This window comes from Leucopleurus acutus, assembly GCF_964270905.1.
Source record: "Leucopleurus acutus genome assembly, chromosome: 5".
In the NCBI taxonomy this organism is placed as follows: Eukaryota; Metazoa; Chordata; class Mammalia; order Artiodactyla; family Delphinidae; genus Leucopleurus; species Leucopleurus acutus.
This window is the reverse complement of record NC_139147.1, coordinates 121,669,114-121,691,259: the sequence shown is the minus strand read 5'-3', so window position 1 is coordinate 121,691,259 and position 22,146 is coordinate 121,669,114. Positions and strand designations below refer to the sequence as shown.

Genomic DNA, 22,146 nt, shown 5'->3' with positions numbered 1-22,146 from the left:
GATTACCTATAGCTATACTATAGGTATAGCTGCAAAGTGGTAGATTAGGAATTGAACTCAAGTCTTACCACTCTCGAAATTACGACTGTTCCTCGGTCTTATGTTTGAGGTTTCATCACAATTTTAAAATCACCCTCCTCTTAGAATAAATCTGAAATTAATCTAGCTTTAGTATAATATGAAGTAACTATGGTACCAAAGAAACAGTATGTCTGGGATATGGGGGAAAAAGTTTCAAACTTCCACTTTTTTCAGATAAGTCATTTCTGTCAGTCAAATTCCACTTACTTGAGATACAGATCTATCAAATCATCTTTACCTTTTGTGAGCTTATGTAACAACCAGGTATCAATAGTCCCAAAGCAGCAATTTTCTTCTTCAATTGCCTTTCGCACCTTGAAAACACAACAGCACAAAATCAATTCAAAAGGCTAAATTATTAAGTGCATGACTAAGTGCCACTAAAATACAATATAATCCCATTTTTTATAAAAATTAATATATACATAGAGAAATAATTTCTAGAATTTACCCCCAACGGTTCTAAGCAATTACTATAGGGTATGAAAGGCTTTAGTTTTACACCAAGAATGTTTACTTTTGTGATGAAAAAAACAAAGTGTATCTCTTTTTCGGTTTAGATATACAAATATGTCTAAATATAGAAAGTCTAAAATGGGATGGCACAGTATGGCTCATAGGTCAAATACAACCTGTTGTCTGTACCTCAAGTTAAGAACATTTTTGTAATTTTATAGTGGTTAAAAGAACAGAAAGAATACCTTGTGACAGATGAGAAGTATATGAAACTCAAATTTCCATGTCCTTAAATAAAGTTTTACTGGAACACAGCCATGCTCATTTATTTATGTATTATTTATGGCTACTTTCATGCTACGATGGCAGACTGTTTGTGACAGAATCCTCATGGCCTTTAAAGCCTAAAATATTACTTACCTGGAATGTCACAGAAAAAAATCTACCAAAAGAAACAAAAGAATCAAAACCTCTTTAAACTAGCCAATAGAGAAATTGGCATGCTTGTAAAGATATCATTAACTCACTGGAAAACAATTCCACAAATCCTACTTGATCACCTCTTCAACTCCTACTTGTCCTTCAAGACTAGCATTTCTTGGGTGTGCCTAACCCAGTATCACACGGGCAACTTCCATATAGCCATTATCTCATAGCATCATTACTTCCCTAAGCTCCTTAAGAGCAGGAACTAGATTGCGTTTATAACCCCAGCACTAGGAGGGTTCCTTTCATATAGCACATGTTAAAAAAAAACTGGAGAAAATATTTGCAAACAAAGCAACTGACAAAGGATTAATTGCCAAAATATATAAGCAGCTCAATATCAAAAAAACAACCCAATCCAAAAATGGGCAGAAGACCTAAATAGACATTTCTCCAAAGAAGATATACAGACTGCCAAAAAACACATGAAAAGATGCTCAACATCACTAATCATTAGAGAAATGCAAATCAGAACTACAATGAGGTATCACCTCACACCTGTCAGAATGGCCATCATCAAAAAATCTACAAGCAATAAATGCTGGAGAGGGTGTGGAGAAAACGGAACCCTCCTGCACTGTTGGTGGAAATGTAAATTGATACAGCCACTATGGAGAACAGTATCGAGGATCCTTAAAAAACTAAAAATAGAATTACCATATGACCCAGCAATCCCACTACTGGGCATATACCCCGAGAAAACCATAATTCAAAAAGAGTCATGTACCAAAATGTTCATTGCAGCTCTATTTACAATAGCCAGGACATGGAAGCAACTTAAGTGTCCATCGACAGATGAATGGATAAAGAAGATGTGGCACATATATACAATGGAATATGACATATATATATACTACCAAATGTAAAATAGACAGCTAGTGGGAAGCAGCTGCATGGCACAGGGAGATCAACTCAGTGCTTTGCGACCACCTAGAGGGGTGGGATAAGGAGAGTGGGAGGGAGAGGCAAGAGGGAGGGGATATGGGGATATACGTATGCATATAGTTGATTCACTTTGTTATACAGTAGAAACTAACACAACACTGTAAAGCAATTATATTCCAATAAAGATGTTAAAAAATAAAGCTTGCTAAATAAATGAGATTTTAAAAAAAAGCAAATGGAGACATTTAAGAATGAATCATATTTTAACCGTAGAAAGGATCAATAAAATGAAGACATGGGCTTCCCTGGTGGCGCAGTGGTTGAGAGTCCGCCTGCAGATGCAGGGGACGCGGGTTCGTGCCCCGGTCCGGGAAGATCCCACATGCTGCGGAGCGGCTGGGCCCGTGAGCCATGGCCATTGAGCCTGCGCTCCGCAATGGGAGAGGCCACAACAGTGAGAGGCCCGCGTATCGCAAAAAAAAAAAAAAAAAAAAAGAAGACAGATGACATGAGTTCCAAAAAAAGAAGTCATCTGTCGATTACTTATAACAAGTATTTTGAAGAGTCAAGTACTATACCACTTAAATATGGAGTACTTAAAGTAATATTATTAGATTTCAAACTCTTCTTAAATTTAGAAATTGTGATTCTAAAATTTGTTTCAGATTAGACAAAGATTAATCTGTATTTCAGCAAGTAGCAATAATGTGTGCCAGGTAGTAAGTTCATTTGCCCATTCAAAAAATACTTGAGGGCTTCCCTGGTGGCGCAGTGGTTAAGAATCTGCCTGCCAACTCAGGGGACACAGGCTCAAGCCCTGGTCCGGGAAGATTCCACATACCGCGGAGCAACTAAGCCCGTGCGCCACAACTACTGAGCCTGGGTGCCACAACTACTGAAGCCTGCATGCCTAGAGACCATGCTCCGCAACAAGAAGCCACCACAATGAGAAGCCCGCGCACTACAACGAAGAGTAGTCCCTGCTCGCTGCAACCAGAGAAAGCCCGCGCACAGCAACAAAGACCCAATGCAACCAAAAATAAATAAATAAAATAAATAAATTTATTAAAAAAAATATTTGAGAGCCAGGCCCTCTGATTGATAGGTAGTAGGCCCTTGTGAGGCTAGATGGACACAGAGTAGGTATCAGGGCTTCCTAAGGTAGGAGGACCAAGGGCAATCCTCTGCACATTGGGTTAAGACTCCAAATGGCTCTACCCTCGGAGAAAGGGTAAACTAGAAGGATGGGCTCTTATAGGAACTCCAACTCAGCTTTGAACCATCTCAATCATTAAATTGAATTGAGATAATGCTGGTGCATAGAAGAATGGAAGAAGCATACATAGATCCTATCCAGAGCAACATATGTTAAGGCTCTCGTAATTTCTACACACAAGCTCACAAATACAATGTCTAGTTCATATATACACACACACACACACATACACACACACATATATATGTATATATATATATATATACACACATACATACAAACAAGTAGCCAGGTTCACCAAACTCATCAAGTTGTATGCATTAAATATGCATAGCTATTTGTATGCCAATAATCATACCTCAATAAAGTGGCTTAAAATTGTTTAAAAAACCAATTAAGTAACCAGGCATTCAAGGAAACAAGAGAACATTGCAGGGGGTGGGGGGAGGAGAAAGAGACAGTCCATAGGAGCTATAGATATTGGAATTAATAGCCATGGGCTTTTAAAATACCATGCTAATTATGTGGGGAAAACAAGTGAAATTCTAGAACTAAAAAAATTAAGAACTTAATGGACAGGTTTTCATAATAGCATATTAGAAACAAAGAGATAAGAGATTTGGAAGAAAGGTTAGAAGAAAATATCCTGAAAAAAGTCCATAGAGACCAAAGAATAGAAAATATGTAAGACAGAGTGAGAGGCAAAAGGGATTTAGTCAAAAGGTCTAACATACATGTAATCAGATTTTCACAAGGAAAGAAAATAAGCAGAATGCAGCAGAAATTTATATTTGAAGATAATGGCTGAGAAATTTTCCAAATCAACAACAGATATCAAACAATGAACTTAAGATGCCTGCAAACGCCAAGCAGGTTGTCACACCTAGATAATAAGCGCAGAAAATGTGTTTGATAAAGTCAACATCCAGTCATAACAAAATGTCTTGGCAAACTAGGAAAAGTAGAGAATTTCCTTAATTTGATAAAGGATAGCTAAAGAAATTTATACTAAATGTGAAATGTTGAAAGCTTTTGTTCCAAGATCAGGAATGAGAAAAGGATGTTTGTAGTCATCCCTTCTAGTCAATATATCCTGGAGGTCCTTGTCAATGCAAAGGAAAAGAAATGAGAGTAGAGTCACATTTCTACATCATATGCTATTAGAGCAGCGGGTCCCCAACCTTTTTGGCACCAGACACCGGTTTCATGGAAGACAATTTTTCCATGGACGGCGGCTGGGGGGGATTCAGGTGGTCATGCGAGCGATGGGGAGCAGCAGATGAGGCTTCGCTCGCTTGCCCACCACTCACCTCCTGCTGTGCAACCCTGTTCCTAACAGACCACTGACCAGTACCAGTGGTTAGGGACCCCTGTATTAGGGAATTGCAAATTAAACCAATGAGATACTGTGTCACACCTATCAGAATGGCTAAAATCCAAAACTGACATCAAATGTTAGCAAGGATGTGAAGCAACTCCCATTCATTGTTGGTAGAAATGCAAAATGGTACAACCACTTTGGAAGACAATTTAGCAGTTTCTTACAAAGCTAAACATAGTCTTACCATATGATCCAGCAATCACATACCTAGGTATTTACCCAAACGAGGTGAAAATTTGTTCATACAAAAACCTCCACACAAATGTTTACAGCAGCTTTATTCATAATTGCCAAAAACTGGAAGCAATAAGATAACCTTCAATAGCTGACTGGATAAACACACTGTGATACATCTACACAATGAAATACTAATTAGTGGTAAAAAGAAATAAGCTATCAAACCACAAAAAGACATGGAGAAACCTTTAATGCATATTGTTAAGTGAAAGAAGCCAGTCTGAAAAGGCTACATTCTGTATGATTCCAACTATACAACATTCTGGAAAAGGCAAAACTATATAAAGACAGTTAAAAAAAAAAATCGGTGGTTGCCAGGGTTTCAGGGGTAAGAGGAGAGGGATGAATAAATGAAGTGCAGGGGATTTTTAGTCAATGAAACTATTTTGTATGACACTGTAATCATAGATACATTACATTAATAATATTTTATAATAATGTGTTACTGCTGATTCATCAATTGCAACAAATGGAGCATATTAATGCAAGATGTTAATAACAGGAAAACCGTGTTGGGGGGAATATGGGAACTCTGTACTTTCTGCTCAATGTTTCTGTAAACCTAAAACTCTAAAATTAACATGTACTAATTTTTTTAAAGGACAAAAGATTTATTCCGCTTGTATGTGTCTTCTTGAGTCAGTTTGGGTAGTCTGTGCATTTCTGGGAAGTTTTCCATTTTATCTAAGTTATCTAATTTGGCATACACTTGTTCATAGTATTGCTTAATAGAGCTTTGTACTTCTGTGAAGTTGGAATTAATGTTCCCTCTTTCATTCATAATTTCAGTTATTTGGATCTTTCTCTCTTTTTTTTTTCTTGTTGTCAGTCTAGCTAATCTTTTCAAACCAACTTTTGGTTTTGTTGATTTTTTCAACTGTTTTTCTATTCTCTGTTTCATCAATTTTCACTCTAGCCTTTATATTACTTTCCTTCTGCCTGCTTTGGGTTTAGTTTGCTCACCTTTTTCCAGGGTCTTAAGAGAGAATATTAGATTTGTTTTCATGTAGTCTCTCTATGTAATATAGTCTTGTTCTAAAATTCCCTGTAAAGACTACTCTGGCTACATCATATCTTAGTATACTGTGTTTTCATTTTCATTCATCTCAAAATTTTTCTAATTTCTCTTGATACTTCTTCTTTTACCCATTGATTATTTAAAAGTGCTTTGTTTAACTTCCACATATTTTTGAACTTCCCAAATTTCTTTCTGCTACTTACTTCTAATTTCATTCCTTTGTAGTCATAGGAATACTTTGTATAATTTCAGTCCTTTTAAATTTATTGAGACTTGTATTATAGTGTGGCATATGTTCTATCCTGGAGCAGGTTCCATGTGCACTTAAGAAGGATGTATATTCTGCTGTTATTAGTTTTCCATAAATGTCTATTAGGTCTAGTTGGTTTATGCTGTTCAAGTTTTCTATTTCCTTGTTGATCTTCTCTCTAGTTGTTCTAACTACCACTGGTGAACTGTTTATTTACACCTTCAGTTCTGTCAGTTTTTGCTTCCTGTATTTTGGAGCACTGTTATTATGTGCATTATTGTCATATATATATTTTTTGGTTGCGCAGCTCAGCATGCAGGATCTTCCCTGACCAGGGATGGAACCTGTGCCCCCTGCAGTGGAAGTGTGGAGTCTTAACCACTGGAATGCCAGGGAAGTCCCAATTGTTATATATTTCTGATGGATGGACTTCTTCTTCTTATAAAATGCCCTTATTTTCTCTAGCAACATTTTTTTTGTTTGTTTTTAAAGTTTGTTTCGTCTGATATTAGTCACTTAGCTTGTGGTTGCTGTTTGCATGGAAATCTTTTCCACTCATTTGCTTTTTAAAAAAATATTTTATTGAAGTATAGTTGATTTACAATGTTGTGTTAATTTCTGCCTTACAGCCACGTGATTCTATATACATATACATACATTCTCTTTCATATTCTTTTCCATTATGGTTTATTACAGGATATTGAATATAGTTCCCTGCACCATACAGTAGGACCTTGTTGCTTATCCATCCTATATATACTAGTTTGCATGTGCTAATCCCAACCACTCAATCCTTCCCTCCCCACTCCCCCTTCCCCTTGGCAACCACAAGCCTGTCTTCTCTATGTCTGTGAGTCTGTTTCTGTTGCATAGATTCCATCCATTTACTTTTAACTGATTTGTATGTTTGAATCTAAAGTATGTCTCCCATAAGGCGGCATATAGTTTGATTTTGCTTTTTTATCCAGTCTAAAACCACAATGAAATATCACTACCTACCCACCAAAATGACTAAAATTAAAAAGACTTATAGGACTTCCCTGGTGGTGCAGTGGTTGAGAGTCCGCCTGCCGATGCAGGGGACACGGGTTCGTGCCCCGGTCCGGGAAGATCCCACATGCCGCGGAGCGGCTGGGCCCGTGAGCCATGGCCGCTGAGCCTGCGCGTCCGGAGCCTGTGCTCCGCAACGGGAGAGGCCGCAACAGAGAGAGGCCCGCGTACCGCAAAAAAAAAAAAAAAAAAAGACTGATAATATCAATTATGATGGTAAATGAAATTATAAATTCCCTCCGCTGATGAGGGGTGTGTAAATTGTCAAAAACTGTGGAAAAATGTTTGATATTATCCACTAAAGGTGAAAATATATATACACATTCATGCCCTAAAAATTCGATTCCCATGTATAGATACAGCAGAAATGCATTTACATAGCATTATTCATAATGGCCCAAAATGTACATTTGGAAATAACTCAACTGTACATGAACAAAATGGGTAAATGGATAAACTATGTAAAATCATATACTGAACACTAAATAGCAATGAAAATAGAAGGAAATTAATTTACATAAAATTTGGTCATATTTCACAAATATGTTAAGCAAAAGGAGTCAGACACAAAAGAATAAGCACTGTATGATTCCATTTACAAAATTCAAAAATATTCAGGCAAAGAAAGCTAAAGTGTAGTGTTGAGGAATAAACATGTAAATTGCAAAAGTGGAAAGAAAATGTAATACATAGTGCCACAGTGTTCTAGTTCTTGATTCAAGTAGTGTTACACAGATATTTGCTCCACAAAATATCACTGAGTGGTACATTTTTGTTTTGTTCACTTTTCTATATGTGCCATGACTCACAATAAAAAGGTTTTAAAAAAACAAACTGAGTAAGGATTCCTTGTCTTCCATCCCAATGTGGTGGACACTTAATTTTCCCTCAAATAAGCAAATTATTATCTTTATTCCTTGCATTTTTTTCATCCCTATAATCTAGACACACACACACACGCGTGCACGTGCGCGCGCATACACACACACACACACACACACACACACACACTCTTTCCTTACCTCAGTCAGGTTCTGCAAAATCCAGGCCAATCTCAAAGAAACATGTTGGGTTGTGAAAGTGAACAAACTGGCTGCTAAAAATCGTTTACTTCTAGTGAAAAAGTGCAGCACTCGGCAGGAGCTGTGTATGAGCTATTTAAAAAAAAAAGATATTTTAGGAAAATGCATTTAATGGTGTTTGATGTTTCTATATTAAATTTCATACACATGCAAACAAACCCAATAGCAAACAATTTATTTAACTACTTATAAAGTGTTCTCAGCACTTAAGGAGATCGAGCAAAGCACCCTAAGAGGACAATTTGCATTCTAAATTATGAAATGTGACACATCTACTATGAACTTCTTTAGCAAACACTAGAGGCTCAAGTACTTATAAAAGTCTTTTAAAAATAACTATTTTCTACCTCTTTACCTATTTTTAACTATGGAAGTAAAGGTAGAGAGTCAAGGGAGAAGGCTATTTTTCTACTAGAAATATATTTTTAATCAAGTTAGTATTAACTCAGAAGGGAAGCTCCCCCTACACGTTAAGTGCTTAAAATTTGGGATAAGAGATTTTATTTAATACTATTTATATTTATCTAATGATTGAAGATGAAACATACAGTTTTCAATTTACTTTTTCGTATGCAAAACCTTTAGCTGAAAAAAAAAAAGCCTTATACAGAAAACTAGCATTGAGTTTTAAGGTTTGTAAGACATACTAAAGAAACCCCAAAAAACCACAACAAAATGAACCCTTATCCTGCTACCTAACTAGAAGGATGCAGATGGACAATCCAACTTCTGAAACTGATGTTGGACAAAACATTCATTTATAGAGAATTTACCTACTTTATGCATTTTTTCCTAAAATTCCCACCCCTCCCCAAAATAAATGGAAAGATTTTGGTTTATTTATTTAAAATAGAAATAAATTTATTTTTCTTTCATTTTTAGCATAATGCATCAATCAAGAAATGTGTAGACTCAGTTCTCTCTACATTTCAGTTTTGTCTTTTTTTTTTGAACAATGAGGCTCATTTTAATTTTTTTCACCTTTTTTTCTTTTTGGTGAAAACATTTATGCTCTACTCCCTTAGCAAATTTCAGTTATACGATACAGTATTATGAACTAGTCACCATATTATGCATTAGATCCCCAGACCTTATTCATTGTTATACCTGAAAGTCTGTACCCTCCTTTTCACCCTGTTCAGTACTCAAACCTTCTGCACTTCTTTATATTTTACATTACTTATTAAATATAAGGCTTTTAAAAAGTATTTAAGGTGAACACCCAGAATCCTTCTTCTGATGTGTTATATGTTAAGAAACATTTCGAACTGAAATGAGTTCTTCTTCCATAAGCAACTATACTTTTCCGTATAAAAACCTAGATTTAGGATCCTTCAGGGATCTTCTGTTAAAATGCAGATACTTTGGCAGGGGCACACAAAAAGTACTAAGAGTTCTAATACCTGTACTTTTAGTCAACATATGAACGAGGAACACTTTTGTTCATATATTTAACAAATATTTATTGAGTACCTTCCACGTACCAAGAAGTGCGCTAGGTCCTGAGAAAATAGAGTGAACAAGAGGCAGAATCCCTGCCTTCTTGAAATTTACATTCTCGTGGGAAGAGACAGACAAATACGTAATCAAATCAATAAATGAGATAATCTAAGAAGACACTGGTTGTAAGATGAACCACTATTTAACGTACTAGCAAAAAAGTAAAAAATCCTGCTAGTTAAATTATGACATAATTGTAAGATATAAATTATGGTTAAAATGACCAAAAAACCCCTGATGATTAAAAAATGTATCCTAGTTAAAAATCATCCTTTTCAAAATTGGAAAAAAAATGTATGTCTTATAACTCATACATTGCTGGTGGGAATGCAAATGGTACAGCCACTTGGGGAAAAAGTATGGCAGTTTCCTACAAAATAAAACATGCAGTTACCCTATAACCTAGCAATCATCCTCTTGGGGTATTTATCTCAGAGAAATGAAAACTTATGTTCACATAAAATTCCATAAACAAATGTTCATAACAGCTTTATTTGTCATAGCCCCAAACTGGAATTAGCACAGATGTCCCTCAACAGGTGGTACATCTGTACCACTGAATACAACACAGCAATACAGAGGAAACAAGCTATTGATACATGTAACAACCTGCATTCTCCAGAGAATCATACTAAGTGAAAAAAGCAAATCAAAAACATGTTTTATGCTGCATGATTCCACATATATAACATTTTTGAAATGAGAAAAATGTGTAATGGAGGACAGATTAGTGGTTGCAAGGAGCTAGGGATGGGAGAGGGTGGGGAGGTACACAGGAGAGCGGTGGATGTGGTTATGAAAAGCAACATGAGGGAGGGATCCTTGTAGTGATGGAACAGTTCCGCGTCTGTTCATCATCCTTGCGGTGACAGATACGTGAACATATGGAAAAAACTGTACAGAAACTAAAACACATACACATACCTACAGATGGAACTGAGTACAAGTAAAACTGGGGAAATCTGAATAAGATCTATGGATTATATTAATGTCAATATCCTGGTTGTAACACTATGCTATAGTTTTGTAAAATGTTACCCCTGGGAGAAACTGCAAAGCCTGTAAGGGATCTCTATTATTTCTTACAACTGCATGTGAATCTGCAATGACCTCAATTAAAACTTCAATTAAGAAATGTACATCTCAGAGTCTCTGAAATTTGATGAGTGCTGTGAAAGAAATAAAGGACAGTAATAGAGATCGGATTGGGGGGGTGAGGAGTGCTACTATGAATAGGATGGCAGAGAAGGGCTCCCACAGAGGAGGTGGTGGTGAGGCTGGGCCCTGAAGGATGAGAAGGATCCAGCCATGGTGGCAGAGAGAGCCCCTTGCAGATACGAGGGCCTTCAGGTAAGAAAGGGCTTGAGGGCTGACAAAGCTGGAGCCTAATCCTTAGCAACTTCAGGGAGAGAGGGGTCTGGGAAGGGGTCAGAGCTGGAGACAGGATCAAACTCTGGTAAGGAGTTGGGACTTTTATGCTGAAAGCAAAGAGAAGCCTTAGCAACCAACAGGCAAGAATCGGAACAGTGAGAGGAAGCATGGGTGCCTGGCGTGACTGGAGGAAACTGTGGTGCCAGGAGATTGCCACCACGCCCCAATTACTTCACCACTTTGCCTGTGGGTAGCCTTGGTTAAACGCATGACCTTGGTGCCCGCTTTGGCACATCCTCCCTAAACATTTCCAAGAACCTGAGTCAACAGACCATAAGCATCTGGAAAAGGATGATTATAGGGTAGGGTTCCTTCACTGGCAGGACCAGCTCTGCAATTTTGTGTGCTAAACTCCATGAGTCTGTTTGCGTGCATTTCTCTGCTAAGAGAGGCCAAAACTTATATCATATACCTGTTCAATATCAAGTAGACAAGTGCTTTAAATGCTTAGTTTTGTGCTTGATGTCAGTTTTTCATCACGATTTGAGATCTGGGGCTTATACTACAGAAATAAATGTTTTCACAATTTATTTTAAAAGGAATAAAAGTTTTATTAAACACCTCACTGACTAACTTAAGGAACATCTAATGACTTGACCTATTAAAAACTAAAATTATATATTAAAGTATAACACTGCACATTATAAATAGTATAATTTTAAATTATATCATTCAAAGTTCACAATATTACCTTAAAACCACTTTCAACTCTCTTTATCTTTCCCATGAACAGCACCTCTCAGTATTCAGCCTCACAAGTTATTAAAGCAAGGTGCATTTTTATATATTAAACTAACAAAAAAAATCATTGTGGGTGGGCCTATGGCAGATTTGTTTCACTCATGCATTGCTGTCATATTCTATAATGTACTCAAGTTCGTTTTCATATAAAATTAATGTCTCCGAACACTTACCAAGGAAAACTGATGCTGCAGACACTCCCCATGCACCACCTGGTAGGGGCAGCCTAACTGAGAAGGCATTTAACTGTGCAGCATTAGAAGCATTAAAACGATCAATATGCAATATTGATTGTAAGACCAAATATTGCAGGTTTCAACATATTTGAGGAGCTGGAAAATTGTCTCGCTCTTTAACTCGGTAGTCTCACACTTCAGAGTGAGATGCTACTATGGCTGTCACCGTAGTCATCAGCATCATCATTTGCCAGGCATCATGGTGAAAGCTTGTGGCAGTCAGCCAGTTATCTATCTCAACATCCATTAACCATTTTTATAGCAAAAGATGATAAAACCTGGACATAGTCTGTACCTTTTCTGGACATAGTCCGTATTTTTTCAATTTCTCCAGGAATGGAAATGAATTCTCACTAACTTGTGAACCTCTGGTCCACCCCAAACCTCCTCATCAGTTCCTGATGTGCAGCTGTTAAGGACTTCGGTCCACCAGCACGCTCTTGGGTGACTACTATTAAATTTCACTGGGGTGGGGAGTGTGCATGTGTGTATTTTCTGCTTAATGTCCTAAGACATCATCAGTCGATGATACAATTCTGCCTACGGCTAAAGGACATTTACAGGAAAAAACAGCAACAACCAAATCACCGAACATAAGAAAAATATTACCTTCATTAAAAGAGAACTATTCCAAGATTTTACAAGTTCAATAGCTCTTAGGTCTTGCCAACTAATGAAGTTGTGGAAATGCTTTCCCGTTTTCCTAAGAAAAATGGAAACAGTATTTTGAGACTCAATATAAATCAGAGACTATATTATATAAAAGATCTGTCACAAGACAAAACAAAATTAGAAGCCAAACTGTAATTTCAACATACGATTTAATTAATTGGGGCTTTCTGAATGCCTTCTTCTCTTTGATTTGATAAATTGAACACACTTTGTAACAATTATGTGATGTACAGTATAAAATTTTAGATCAGATTCTATCCAAAAAAATCTTCTTTTTGAAGCATTACAATGTATACACTTCCAAAAACAAAACTGATGAAAAGCCTTCAAAGACTTGCTCGTACAATTTTAAAAGCAAGACAAAGAAGCCAATACTTTCTCTTTTCATTGTACTTATCTTAATATACACAATCAGATAAAAACTTCTGTACCTACAGAACAGCTAAAATGTAGCCTGAGCCTGTTTTTTTTCTTTATAAGTTTATTTATTTTTGGCTGCGTTGGGTCTTTGTTGCTACACATGGGCTTTCTCTAGTTGCAGCAAGCGGGGGCTATTCTTCGTTGTGGTGCACGGGCTTCTCATTGTGATGGCTTCTCTTTTTGCAGAGCACGGGCTCTAGGTGCGTGGGCTTCAATAGTTGTGGCATGTGGGCTTCAGTAGTTGTGGGATGCGGGCTCAGTAGTTGTGGCTCGTGGGGTCTAGAGCACAGGCTCAGCAGTTGTGGCGCATGGGCTTAGTTGCTCCGTGGCATGTGGGATCTTCCCGGACCAGGGCTCAAAGCTGTGTCTCCTGCATTGGCAGGTTGATTTTTAACCACTGCACCACCAGGGAAACCCCTGAGCCTGTTTTAAACCTCTCAACTTTAGGACTGGTTCAGCCCCTGACTGGCAACCTTCCCAGGCTTCCCAAAATTTGTCCAAGAAAAAGAAATTCAACAAACTCTGGGTCAATACTACAATAAAAGCACAGCACTAAGAAATAGAGTTGAAATAAACGTTTTTCCTCTGCGGCTCCTACAAATCAACCACTGCCATCCACTCAGCTTCAACATCCAGCTCAGGCTGGCCTTCTGTGCTCCCTCCAGGCCTCCTCCTATGTGACTGACCACGTTCAATTCCCAAGACTGTCATTTCCCACTCTTTTTAAGCAGTCCTCACCCATGGTCACATCCTCAACTCTATCACCTGGAAACATTCTACCACGAAATTCTATCACTTTGCTATACACCTTTGCTATACAACAATAGGTTAATGACGGGGAAATGCCCACAGTATAATATTAAAGGGAAAAAAATCAGGATAAAAACTTTACATATATTGCAATCCCAATTTGCTAATAAATAAATAAGGCAAATTAACCAAAAAGAAAAAGAAATCCTAACATTCTAATATATCAGTCAATACTTCTTGCTATTATTTCAGTTCTCTCAATCTTACTCCCTAAATACCTTCCCTTCAGACTTACTGCATCCTTTAATCCCTCAAACATTCCCTTTCCTTCTTACCAACCCCTCCTAGGCTTACTTTCCTACTAGGCTTACTTACATGGTCTATTACTTTTAATAACTTGCCTTCACACACTGTCTATCCCTCGACTCTCTCTTTTTTAAATTGTGGTAAAATATACATAACATAAAATTTACCATTTCAACCATTTTTAAGTACACAGTACAGTGGCATTAATGTTGTGTAACCATCAGCACTATTTCCAAACACTTGGGCTGTTTCCACCTTCTTCCTACTGTAAATAATGCTGCTACAAACACTGCTGTACAAATATCTGAGTCCCTGTTTTCAATTCTTTTGGGTAGGATTAGAATTGCTCGGTCATATGATAATTCTGTGTTTAGTTTCTTATTTATATATTTATTTTTGGCTGCGTTGGGTCTTCATTGCTGCACGTGGGCTTTCTCTAGTTGTGGAGAGCAGGGTCTACTCTTTGCTGTGGTGCGAGGGCTTCTCATTGCAGTGTCTTCTCTTGTTGCGGAGCACGGGCTCTAGGCTCATGGGCTTCAGTAGTTGCAGCACGTGGGCTCAGCAGTTGTGGCGCACGGGCTTAGTTGCTCCGCGGCATGTAGGATCTTCCCGGACCAGGGTTCAAACCCGTGTCCCCTGCATTGGCAGGCGGACTCTCAACCACTGCGCCACCAGGGAAGTCCCCTATGTTTAGTTTCTGAGGAACTGCCAAACGGTTTTCCACAGCAGCTGCACCATTTGACATTCCAGCAACCAGTATGTAAGAGTTCCAATTTTTCCATATCCTCACCAACACTTGTTAGTTTACATTTAAAAAATTATAGCCATCCTGGGAGATGTGAAGTGGTATCTCATTGTGGTTTTGATTTGCATTTCCCCAATGACTAATGATATTGAGCACCTTTTCATGTGCTAGTTGACCATTTGAATATTATTTAAACCCTTTGTCCATTTATGAATTAGGTTTAGGCTTTGGTGGTGTTGCTGAGCTGTCAGAGTTATTTATATTCTCTGGATATTAATTCTTTATCAAATATATGATTTGCAAATATTTTCTCCCATTTTATGAGTTTTCACTTACTTTAAAGTGCCCTTTTTTTTTTTCTTTCTGTTTTTCACCTTTATTAATGGGATCACAGCATTCACATACATCATGAATATGGTACGTCTTTTTCCTTTAGTGATCCAAACGATCACGATTATCGTTACTACAAATCAGAGAAGTGATTCTGCTATTGTTATTTTTTAATAAATTTATTTATTTATTATTATTTAATTATTTTTGGCTGCGTTGGGTCTTCGTTGCTGTGCGCAGGCTTTCTCTAGTTGCAACAAGCGGGGTCTACTCTTTGTTGCGGTGCGCGGGCTTCTCACTGCGGTGGCTTCTCTTGTTGTGGAGCACGGGCTTTAGGCACATGGGCTCAGTAGTTGTGGCTTGCGGGCTCCAGAGCGCAGGCTCAGCAGTTGTGGCGCACTGGCTTAGCTTCTCCGCAGCATGTGGGATCTTCCCGAACTGGGTCTCGAACCTGTGTCCCCTGCACTGGTAGGTGGATTCTTAACCACTGTGCCACAGGGAAGTTCCTCTCCTATTGTTTTAGTCCTCCATCTTAAATTACAAACCAAACATACCAAGACACATATCTTCCATATTACATGCTTCAGTCAGTTTTCAGATATCTAACTGTAGATTTAAGATATCAATGGCTATAAATTTTTTCAGACTTTTTTTTTTTTTTTGTGGTACACGGGCCTCTCACTGTTGTGGCCTCTCCTGTTGCGGAGCACAGGCTCCAGACGCGCAGGCTCAGCGGCCATGGCTCACGAGCCCAGCCGCTCCATGGCATGCGGGATCCTCCCGGACCGGGGCACGAACCCGTGTCCCCTGCATTGGCAGGCGGACTCTCTACCACTGCGCCACCAGGGAAGCCCTCAGACATTTTTAAAATGCAAATTATACATTATGTCAAAATAATTTCAGCATGACTTTATTTCTTATTATTCTGTACTAAATTTAGGGCTCTTCTCAGTTTATACTTTGGACAGTTCCAATAGTTAAGAAAATTAAAGAAAAATTACTCATAATAAATAGAAGAAAATATCTTGATAGTATTCTTTGATGCACAAAAGTTTTTAATTTTGATAAAATTCAACTTACCTATTTTTTTCATTTGTTAGCTGCACTTTTTCTTTTTTTTTTTTTAAATCTTATTTTGGCTGTGCAGCATGCGGAATCTTAGTTCCCCGACCAGGGATCGAACCTGCAAAATCTCAACCACTGGACTGCCAGGGAAGTCCCTGTTAGCTGTATTTTTGATATCATTTAAGAAGTCATTGCTGGGGCTTCCCTGGTGGCGCAGTGGTTGGGAATCTGCCTGCCAATGTGGGAGACGCAGGTTCGAGCCCTGGTCTGGGAGGATGCCACATGCCGCTGAGCAGCTGGGCCCATGAGTCACAACTATTGAGCCTGCGCTCTGAAGCCGGCAAGCTACAACTACTGAGCCTGCACTCTTTGAGCCCGTGAGCCACAACTACAGAAGCCTGTGCTCCTAGAGCCCGTGCTCCACAACGAGAAGCCACGGCAATGAGAAGCCCATACACTGCAACGAAGAGTAGCCCCCGCTCGCCGCAACTAGAGAAAGCCCACGGGGCAGCAATGAAGACCCGACGCAGCCAAAAATAAAATAAATTTTAAAAAAAGTCATTGCTAAATCCACAGTAATGAAGATTTCCTCTGTTTTCTTCTAAGGGTTTTATAGTTTTCTGTTTTAAAGTTAGTGTTTTATCCATTTTTTTAAGTTAATTTTTGTATGTGGTATATGGTAAGAGTCCAACTTCTTCCTTTTGCAAGTGGATGTCCAGATTTCTCAGCATTATTTGTTGAGGAGACTGTTCTTTCCCTATTTTCTGGTCATGGCTCCCTGGTATAAAACCAAGTGACCACCATATTAGTTTCCTTGGATTGCCATAACAAAGGTCACAAATTGGGTGACTAAAACAATAGCAATGTATTGTCTCACGGTTCTGGAGGCTAGAAGTCCAAAATCATGGTGTTAGCAGGGCCGTCCTCCCTCTGAAACCTGTAAGGGGATCCTCCCTTGCCTGGGAGGATCTGGTAGTTTGCAGCAATCTTTCCTTCTTCACATGGTGTTCTCCCTGTGTCTGTCTTCACATGGCAGTCTTCATATGAGGAAACCAGTCATATTTGATGAGGAGTCCACCTCATCCTGCATTATGATCTCATCCTAATTTAAATAATTACATCTGCAATGACCCTATTTCCAAAGGTTACGTTTTGAGGCACTGCTGTTGAGTTATTTCCCCCAAATCTCCTTCGCTCCTAAGTGTGAGATTACTAAGTCAAAGAGTAAGACAATTTTCCAGCTCCTCAAATGTGATGAAACCTGCAATATTTGCTCTTATAATCAATATTGCATATTGATTGTTTTAACACTTTTAATGCCACACAGTTAAATGCCTTCTCAGCTAGGCTGCCCCTTCCAGACGGTGCATGGGCAGTGTTTGGAACTACAGGTTTCCTTAATAAGTATTTGGAGACATTAATTTTAGATGAAAGCAAACATGAATATATTATAGAATATGAGAGTAATGCATGAGTGAAACAAATCTGTCATAATCTCACACACATTGATTTTTCTTTCTGTTAGATTAAGGTATAAAAATGCACCTTGCTTTAATTACTTGTGAGGTTGAATACTGGGAGGTGCCGTTTACAGGAAAGACCGAGTAATTAAGGGAGTTGAAAAGGTTTTAAGGAAAGGCATGAATCCTGAACTGTATGGTTTTATACAGTTTTTGTAATGTGTAGTATTATACCTTAATGTATAATTTCAGTTTTTAACAGATAAATTCAAACATTCCTTAAGTTGACTAATTACTTAACTCAGGTAAGTGAGATTTTTTCAAGTTTTATTCCTTTGAAAATAAGTGTAATAACTCTAGAAATCTGCTTTTCCCACTCCTCAGGGATTGCCATTTCTTCCTGGCTGAGGGCTGTCAATTTGCGACTTTTCCAAACTACTTTGGCAAAGTATGTATTCCTTGTTGGTGTGTGGTCGCTGAAGTTTCTGAAACGTCTGTTATGTTTTCTCTGTGATCGGCTAGTGATCTGACGAACATTTTCTAAAATGTGTGGCCTCACAAACCCCCAAAAGATACTGGCCCTTTAAATCTTCCAACAGATGCTGCCAAAGGAAGCAACTGCAGCTGAGAGGGCCAGAACCTAGGTAAGCATCTGTGCCAGTTCTGCAGGGCATTGCAAAATCTACCAAAGTACATAGGCCCACATTTTGGTAGGACAAAGTTCTCAGCCCTCATTCCTGGAATGTGGGCCGCTTTCCCCACATGTGCAGTAGGGCTGAAGAATGGAGGCTGGTGGCTGGTTTGCACATGTCCTCTCTTACCCAAGGATAGCAGCCTCTACCTTTATCCAGCAGTCCCCTAGCTGTTATAAGGTCGGATCAGGTTCCAGAGTTCTGAAACAGCTTATTCCAATCTCTCCAAATCAACAATTGCTTTGGTGGAGGACCAACCCCTATAGCTTCCCACTCCACTATTTTGGTGATGTCACTCTTTACCCCTTGACTTACAAGTTAACTATGTACCTTTTCAATACCTAATCTGGGATTAATCTAACTTTCTTCTGGGTTCACTTTCAATGTCAGAACCATTGAGAGGAGTTGGAGGAAAGTCCCATAGCCTTGTGAATTGGTACCATACCTATGAGATACAAGCTCGTCTGCTCTCTCAAAGTCACTTAAAATGATGAAAGTCTCTCTCTTGTCCCTAATTAGTTTCCTCTCCATTCCCCACCAATGGCACATCTAACTTTTCACTAGATTTCTCAAGTCCTAGGCCACCACTTGCCTCCTGTTTCTCAAGGGAAGTAAGGACACAGGAAATGACTTTCCTCAACTCTCTACTCCTCCAGCTACACCTACAGCGATGGTGCATCTCACTCTTGGGTCAGAGGAGAAGCTTTCCCTCTCCAAGGCTAAGGCTGGCACCTCCACCTGTACTCTCTTTATCCATGCCTTCCTGTCTCTTCTATCACTTCATTTCGCAAACATTCCTGCAACTGTCTTCTCTAAACTTGCTTAAATCTCCCCATCTTTGACCCACGATACCTCCCCACCCAACTAAGCCCTCTCAGTTTCCATATCACTTCCTACTACCTCAACTACATACAATTCAAATGCAATTTAGATTCCCAATCATTCATGAAAATTACATTCACTACATCAATGTAGTTATTTATTTATTTAGTATTGCTTTCTTTTTTTTTTTTTTTTTTTGGCCGAGTGGCTTGCAGGATCTTAGTTCCCTGACCAGGGATTGAACCCTCACCCTCAGCAGTGAAAGCGCCAAGTCCACTGGATCTCCGAGGACTTTCTTCGTTGTGGTGCGCAGGCTCCTCGTTGTGGTGGCTTCTCTTGTTGCGGAGCATGGGCTCTAGGCGCGCGGGCTTCAGTAGTTGCAGCACGCAGACTCAGTAGTTGTGGCTCGCAAGCTCTAGAGCACAGGCTCAGTAGTTGTGGTGCATGGGCTTAGTTGCTCCGCGGCATGTGGGATCTTCCTGGACCAGGGTCTCGAACCCGTGTCCCCTGCATTGGCAGGTGGATTCTTAACCACTGTGCCACCAGGGAAGTCCTGAGGTGTCTTTTTGATATGAGATCAGAGACCTGAATAAGCAACAGCTTTCAAAGAGACTTCCAGTTTCAGCCTCATCCCCCTCAAACCCACTGTCCATGCTGCTTTAAGAATACTCTTTCTAAAATATAAATTTGGTCACACTGCTCTCTTGCTTAACAGCTTTTGAGTTTCCCACTGCTTATAAGGGGTAAACTCTTTACCACAACCAATGGCCTTCTCTGGTCTGGGTCCCTGCGTTCCTCTCCAGGTTCATCGCAATCAAAGCCTCGAGTGCCTACTATTTGCCAGGTACTGTACTTGGTGTGAAGGACCCTGTGAGGACAGGGCAGATGAAAGTCCCAACACTCATGGAACTTCTTACTTCTATGGGAGAGATGTAATTTTTAAAATGTGTAAACAAGTAAATAAAAATTTTAGACATGAAGTGATTTTAGATATGAAAAATTTTAGTGATGAGTGATAGGAAGAAAATAAAATGGTAAAGTCACAGGTAAATAAAATGGTCAGGGAAGGTCCCTTAGAAGAAGTGATCTTTGAGGTGAGCTCCAAATGATGAGAAAGGGAAGATCTTGGGTAACAGAGCTCCAGGCAGGGGGAGCAGCAGGCACAAAGCTCGAAGGCAGGAATCGGTGGAGAGCGTTCAAGAAGCAGGCCGCGGGCATAGAGCACACATAGAGCGGGCATAGAGCAGCACAGAGCATAGCAGGAGGGTTGGTCAGAGATGAAGTTAGAGTCAGGAAGGAGTGAGAACACTTGGGTGTGGTGCCTTCCCGATGTCACTGCTTGAATTCCAGAGCCTTTATCTTGTTTATTTTTAGTTTTTTTGGCTGCACTGCACGGATTGCAGGATCTTAGTTTCCCAACAAGAGACGGGACCGCGTCCTCAGCAGTGAAAGCACGGAGTCCTAACCACTGGGCCGCCAGGGAACTCCTTCCAGAGTCCTTTAGATGCTTCAGACGCACCATGCTCTTGCATCTCCCGCCTCTGCCAGTGGTTTGCTCTCTCCACTAAGGGAACTCCTACTCATCCTTCGAGACTTGGCTCTGTGAAACGTTCCCTAACTCCCACTTCTAGGCTATTCAGTCACCCCCTCCGGCTCCCTCATTAAGGTATAAAGCAGTCCTGCAGAGCAGACGTCTGTCAGCTGCACCCTCACTATGTACACGTCTGTATCTAACACTAGACTGTGAGCCTCCTGAGGGAACAGTGAATTCACTTTCAGATTCTCACCACCTAGCCCAGATACGAAAGAGGTATTTGACTGATAAATGAATAAACGCTGCTCTGCTAATGAGAACTATCAGACTGGGTTTGTCAGAAATGAAATCTATTGATATATGATTCTTTGGAGCCATTCTACAACAGCATCTACTTACACACTTAAATCTGATGTTTTCACTGGTTCATCAAATATTTATACAACAATTTCTGCCAGAAGCTGGGGATACAGCTGTGAACAGAGACATGGCATCATTGCCCTTATGAATATATTTTCTACCAGGGAAGTCAAACAAATAATCAATTACTCAGTTGCTTACTTACGAAAGGAACAAGTCCATGAAGGGTACCATAGGTGTCTTAAACGGGGAGACTCTACCTAGTCTGGGAGGTCAGGAAAGCCTTCTTTGAAAAGTGACAACAGAACTGAGCTCCAAAGGATAAGTAGGAACAAACAAGGAGGGTGAACATTCCCAACAAAATGTATTATATGTCCAAAGGTGCTAAGGCAGGATGGGGCGTGATGTGTTAAAGGCTGGTGTAGCTGAAGAACAAAGAGGGGAGAAGATCACAAAGTGAATGTGGCATCATTAACTCATAACAGGATAGAAGATGATATATAATGCTGATCTCAAGTAATAGCCCATGTTTTAACATTCACTTGTGGTGACTTAACGTTTGTTTTAGCTCTATCAACAGTAAAAGGAAAAAGAGAGGGAAAACAAGAATGCAGTATTGTAAACGAACTGTCTTAAACCTCTCTAACACAGTGTACCATTCTTGGCTCTGAATCTATTTTGTGCCATAAATAATTGCTAAGAACCATTAACACAAGTAGCAGGTGCCACAATAAAAGACAGATTTGGTGCTGAGTGAATGCAGACTAATTTAGATACGTGCATTATGAGACTGTAAATTCCCGGAGGGCTGCTGTTCTGATGCATCTTTATATTCAAATCAGCAACTAGCACAATGCCTTACTTGCGATGAGCCCTCAAACAGTTACCAGGTGTATCCCGGCGCAGGGACTCATGGCTTATACTACTAATTGGCACACAC

The 22,146-nt window shown here is 39.4% G+C and overlaps 1 protein-coding gene across 3 annotated transcripts in view; it reads right to left on the bottom strand.

The window, feature by feature from the left end:
• GK5 (glycerol kinase 5) overlaps positions 1-22,146 on the bottom strand; it is a 77,906-nt gene that overhangs the window by 32,399 nt on the left and 23,361 nt on the right. For all 3 annotated transcript variants that reach the window (XM_082840279.1, XM_082840280.1, XM_082840281.1), the window contains 3 exons: positions 12,660-12,753; positions 8,083-8,214; positions 320-395 (listed from right to left, as the gene is read on the bottom strand). In XM_082840279.1, the coding sequence (XP_082696405.1) occupies positions 320-395; positions 8,083-8,214; positions 12,660-12,753 (302 nt within the window). The remainder of the gene's footprint in view (positions 1-319; positions 396-8,082; positions 8,215-12,659; positions 12,754-22,146) is intronic.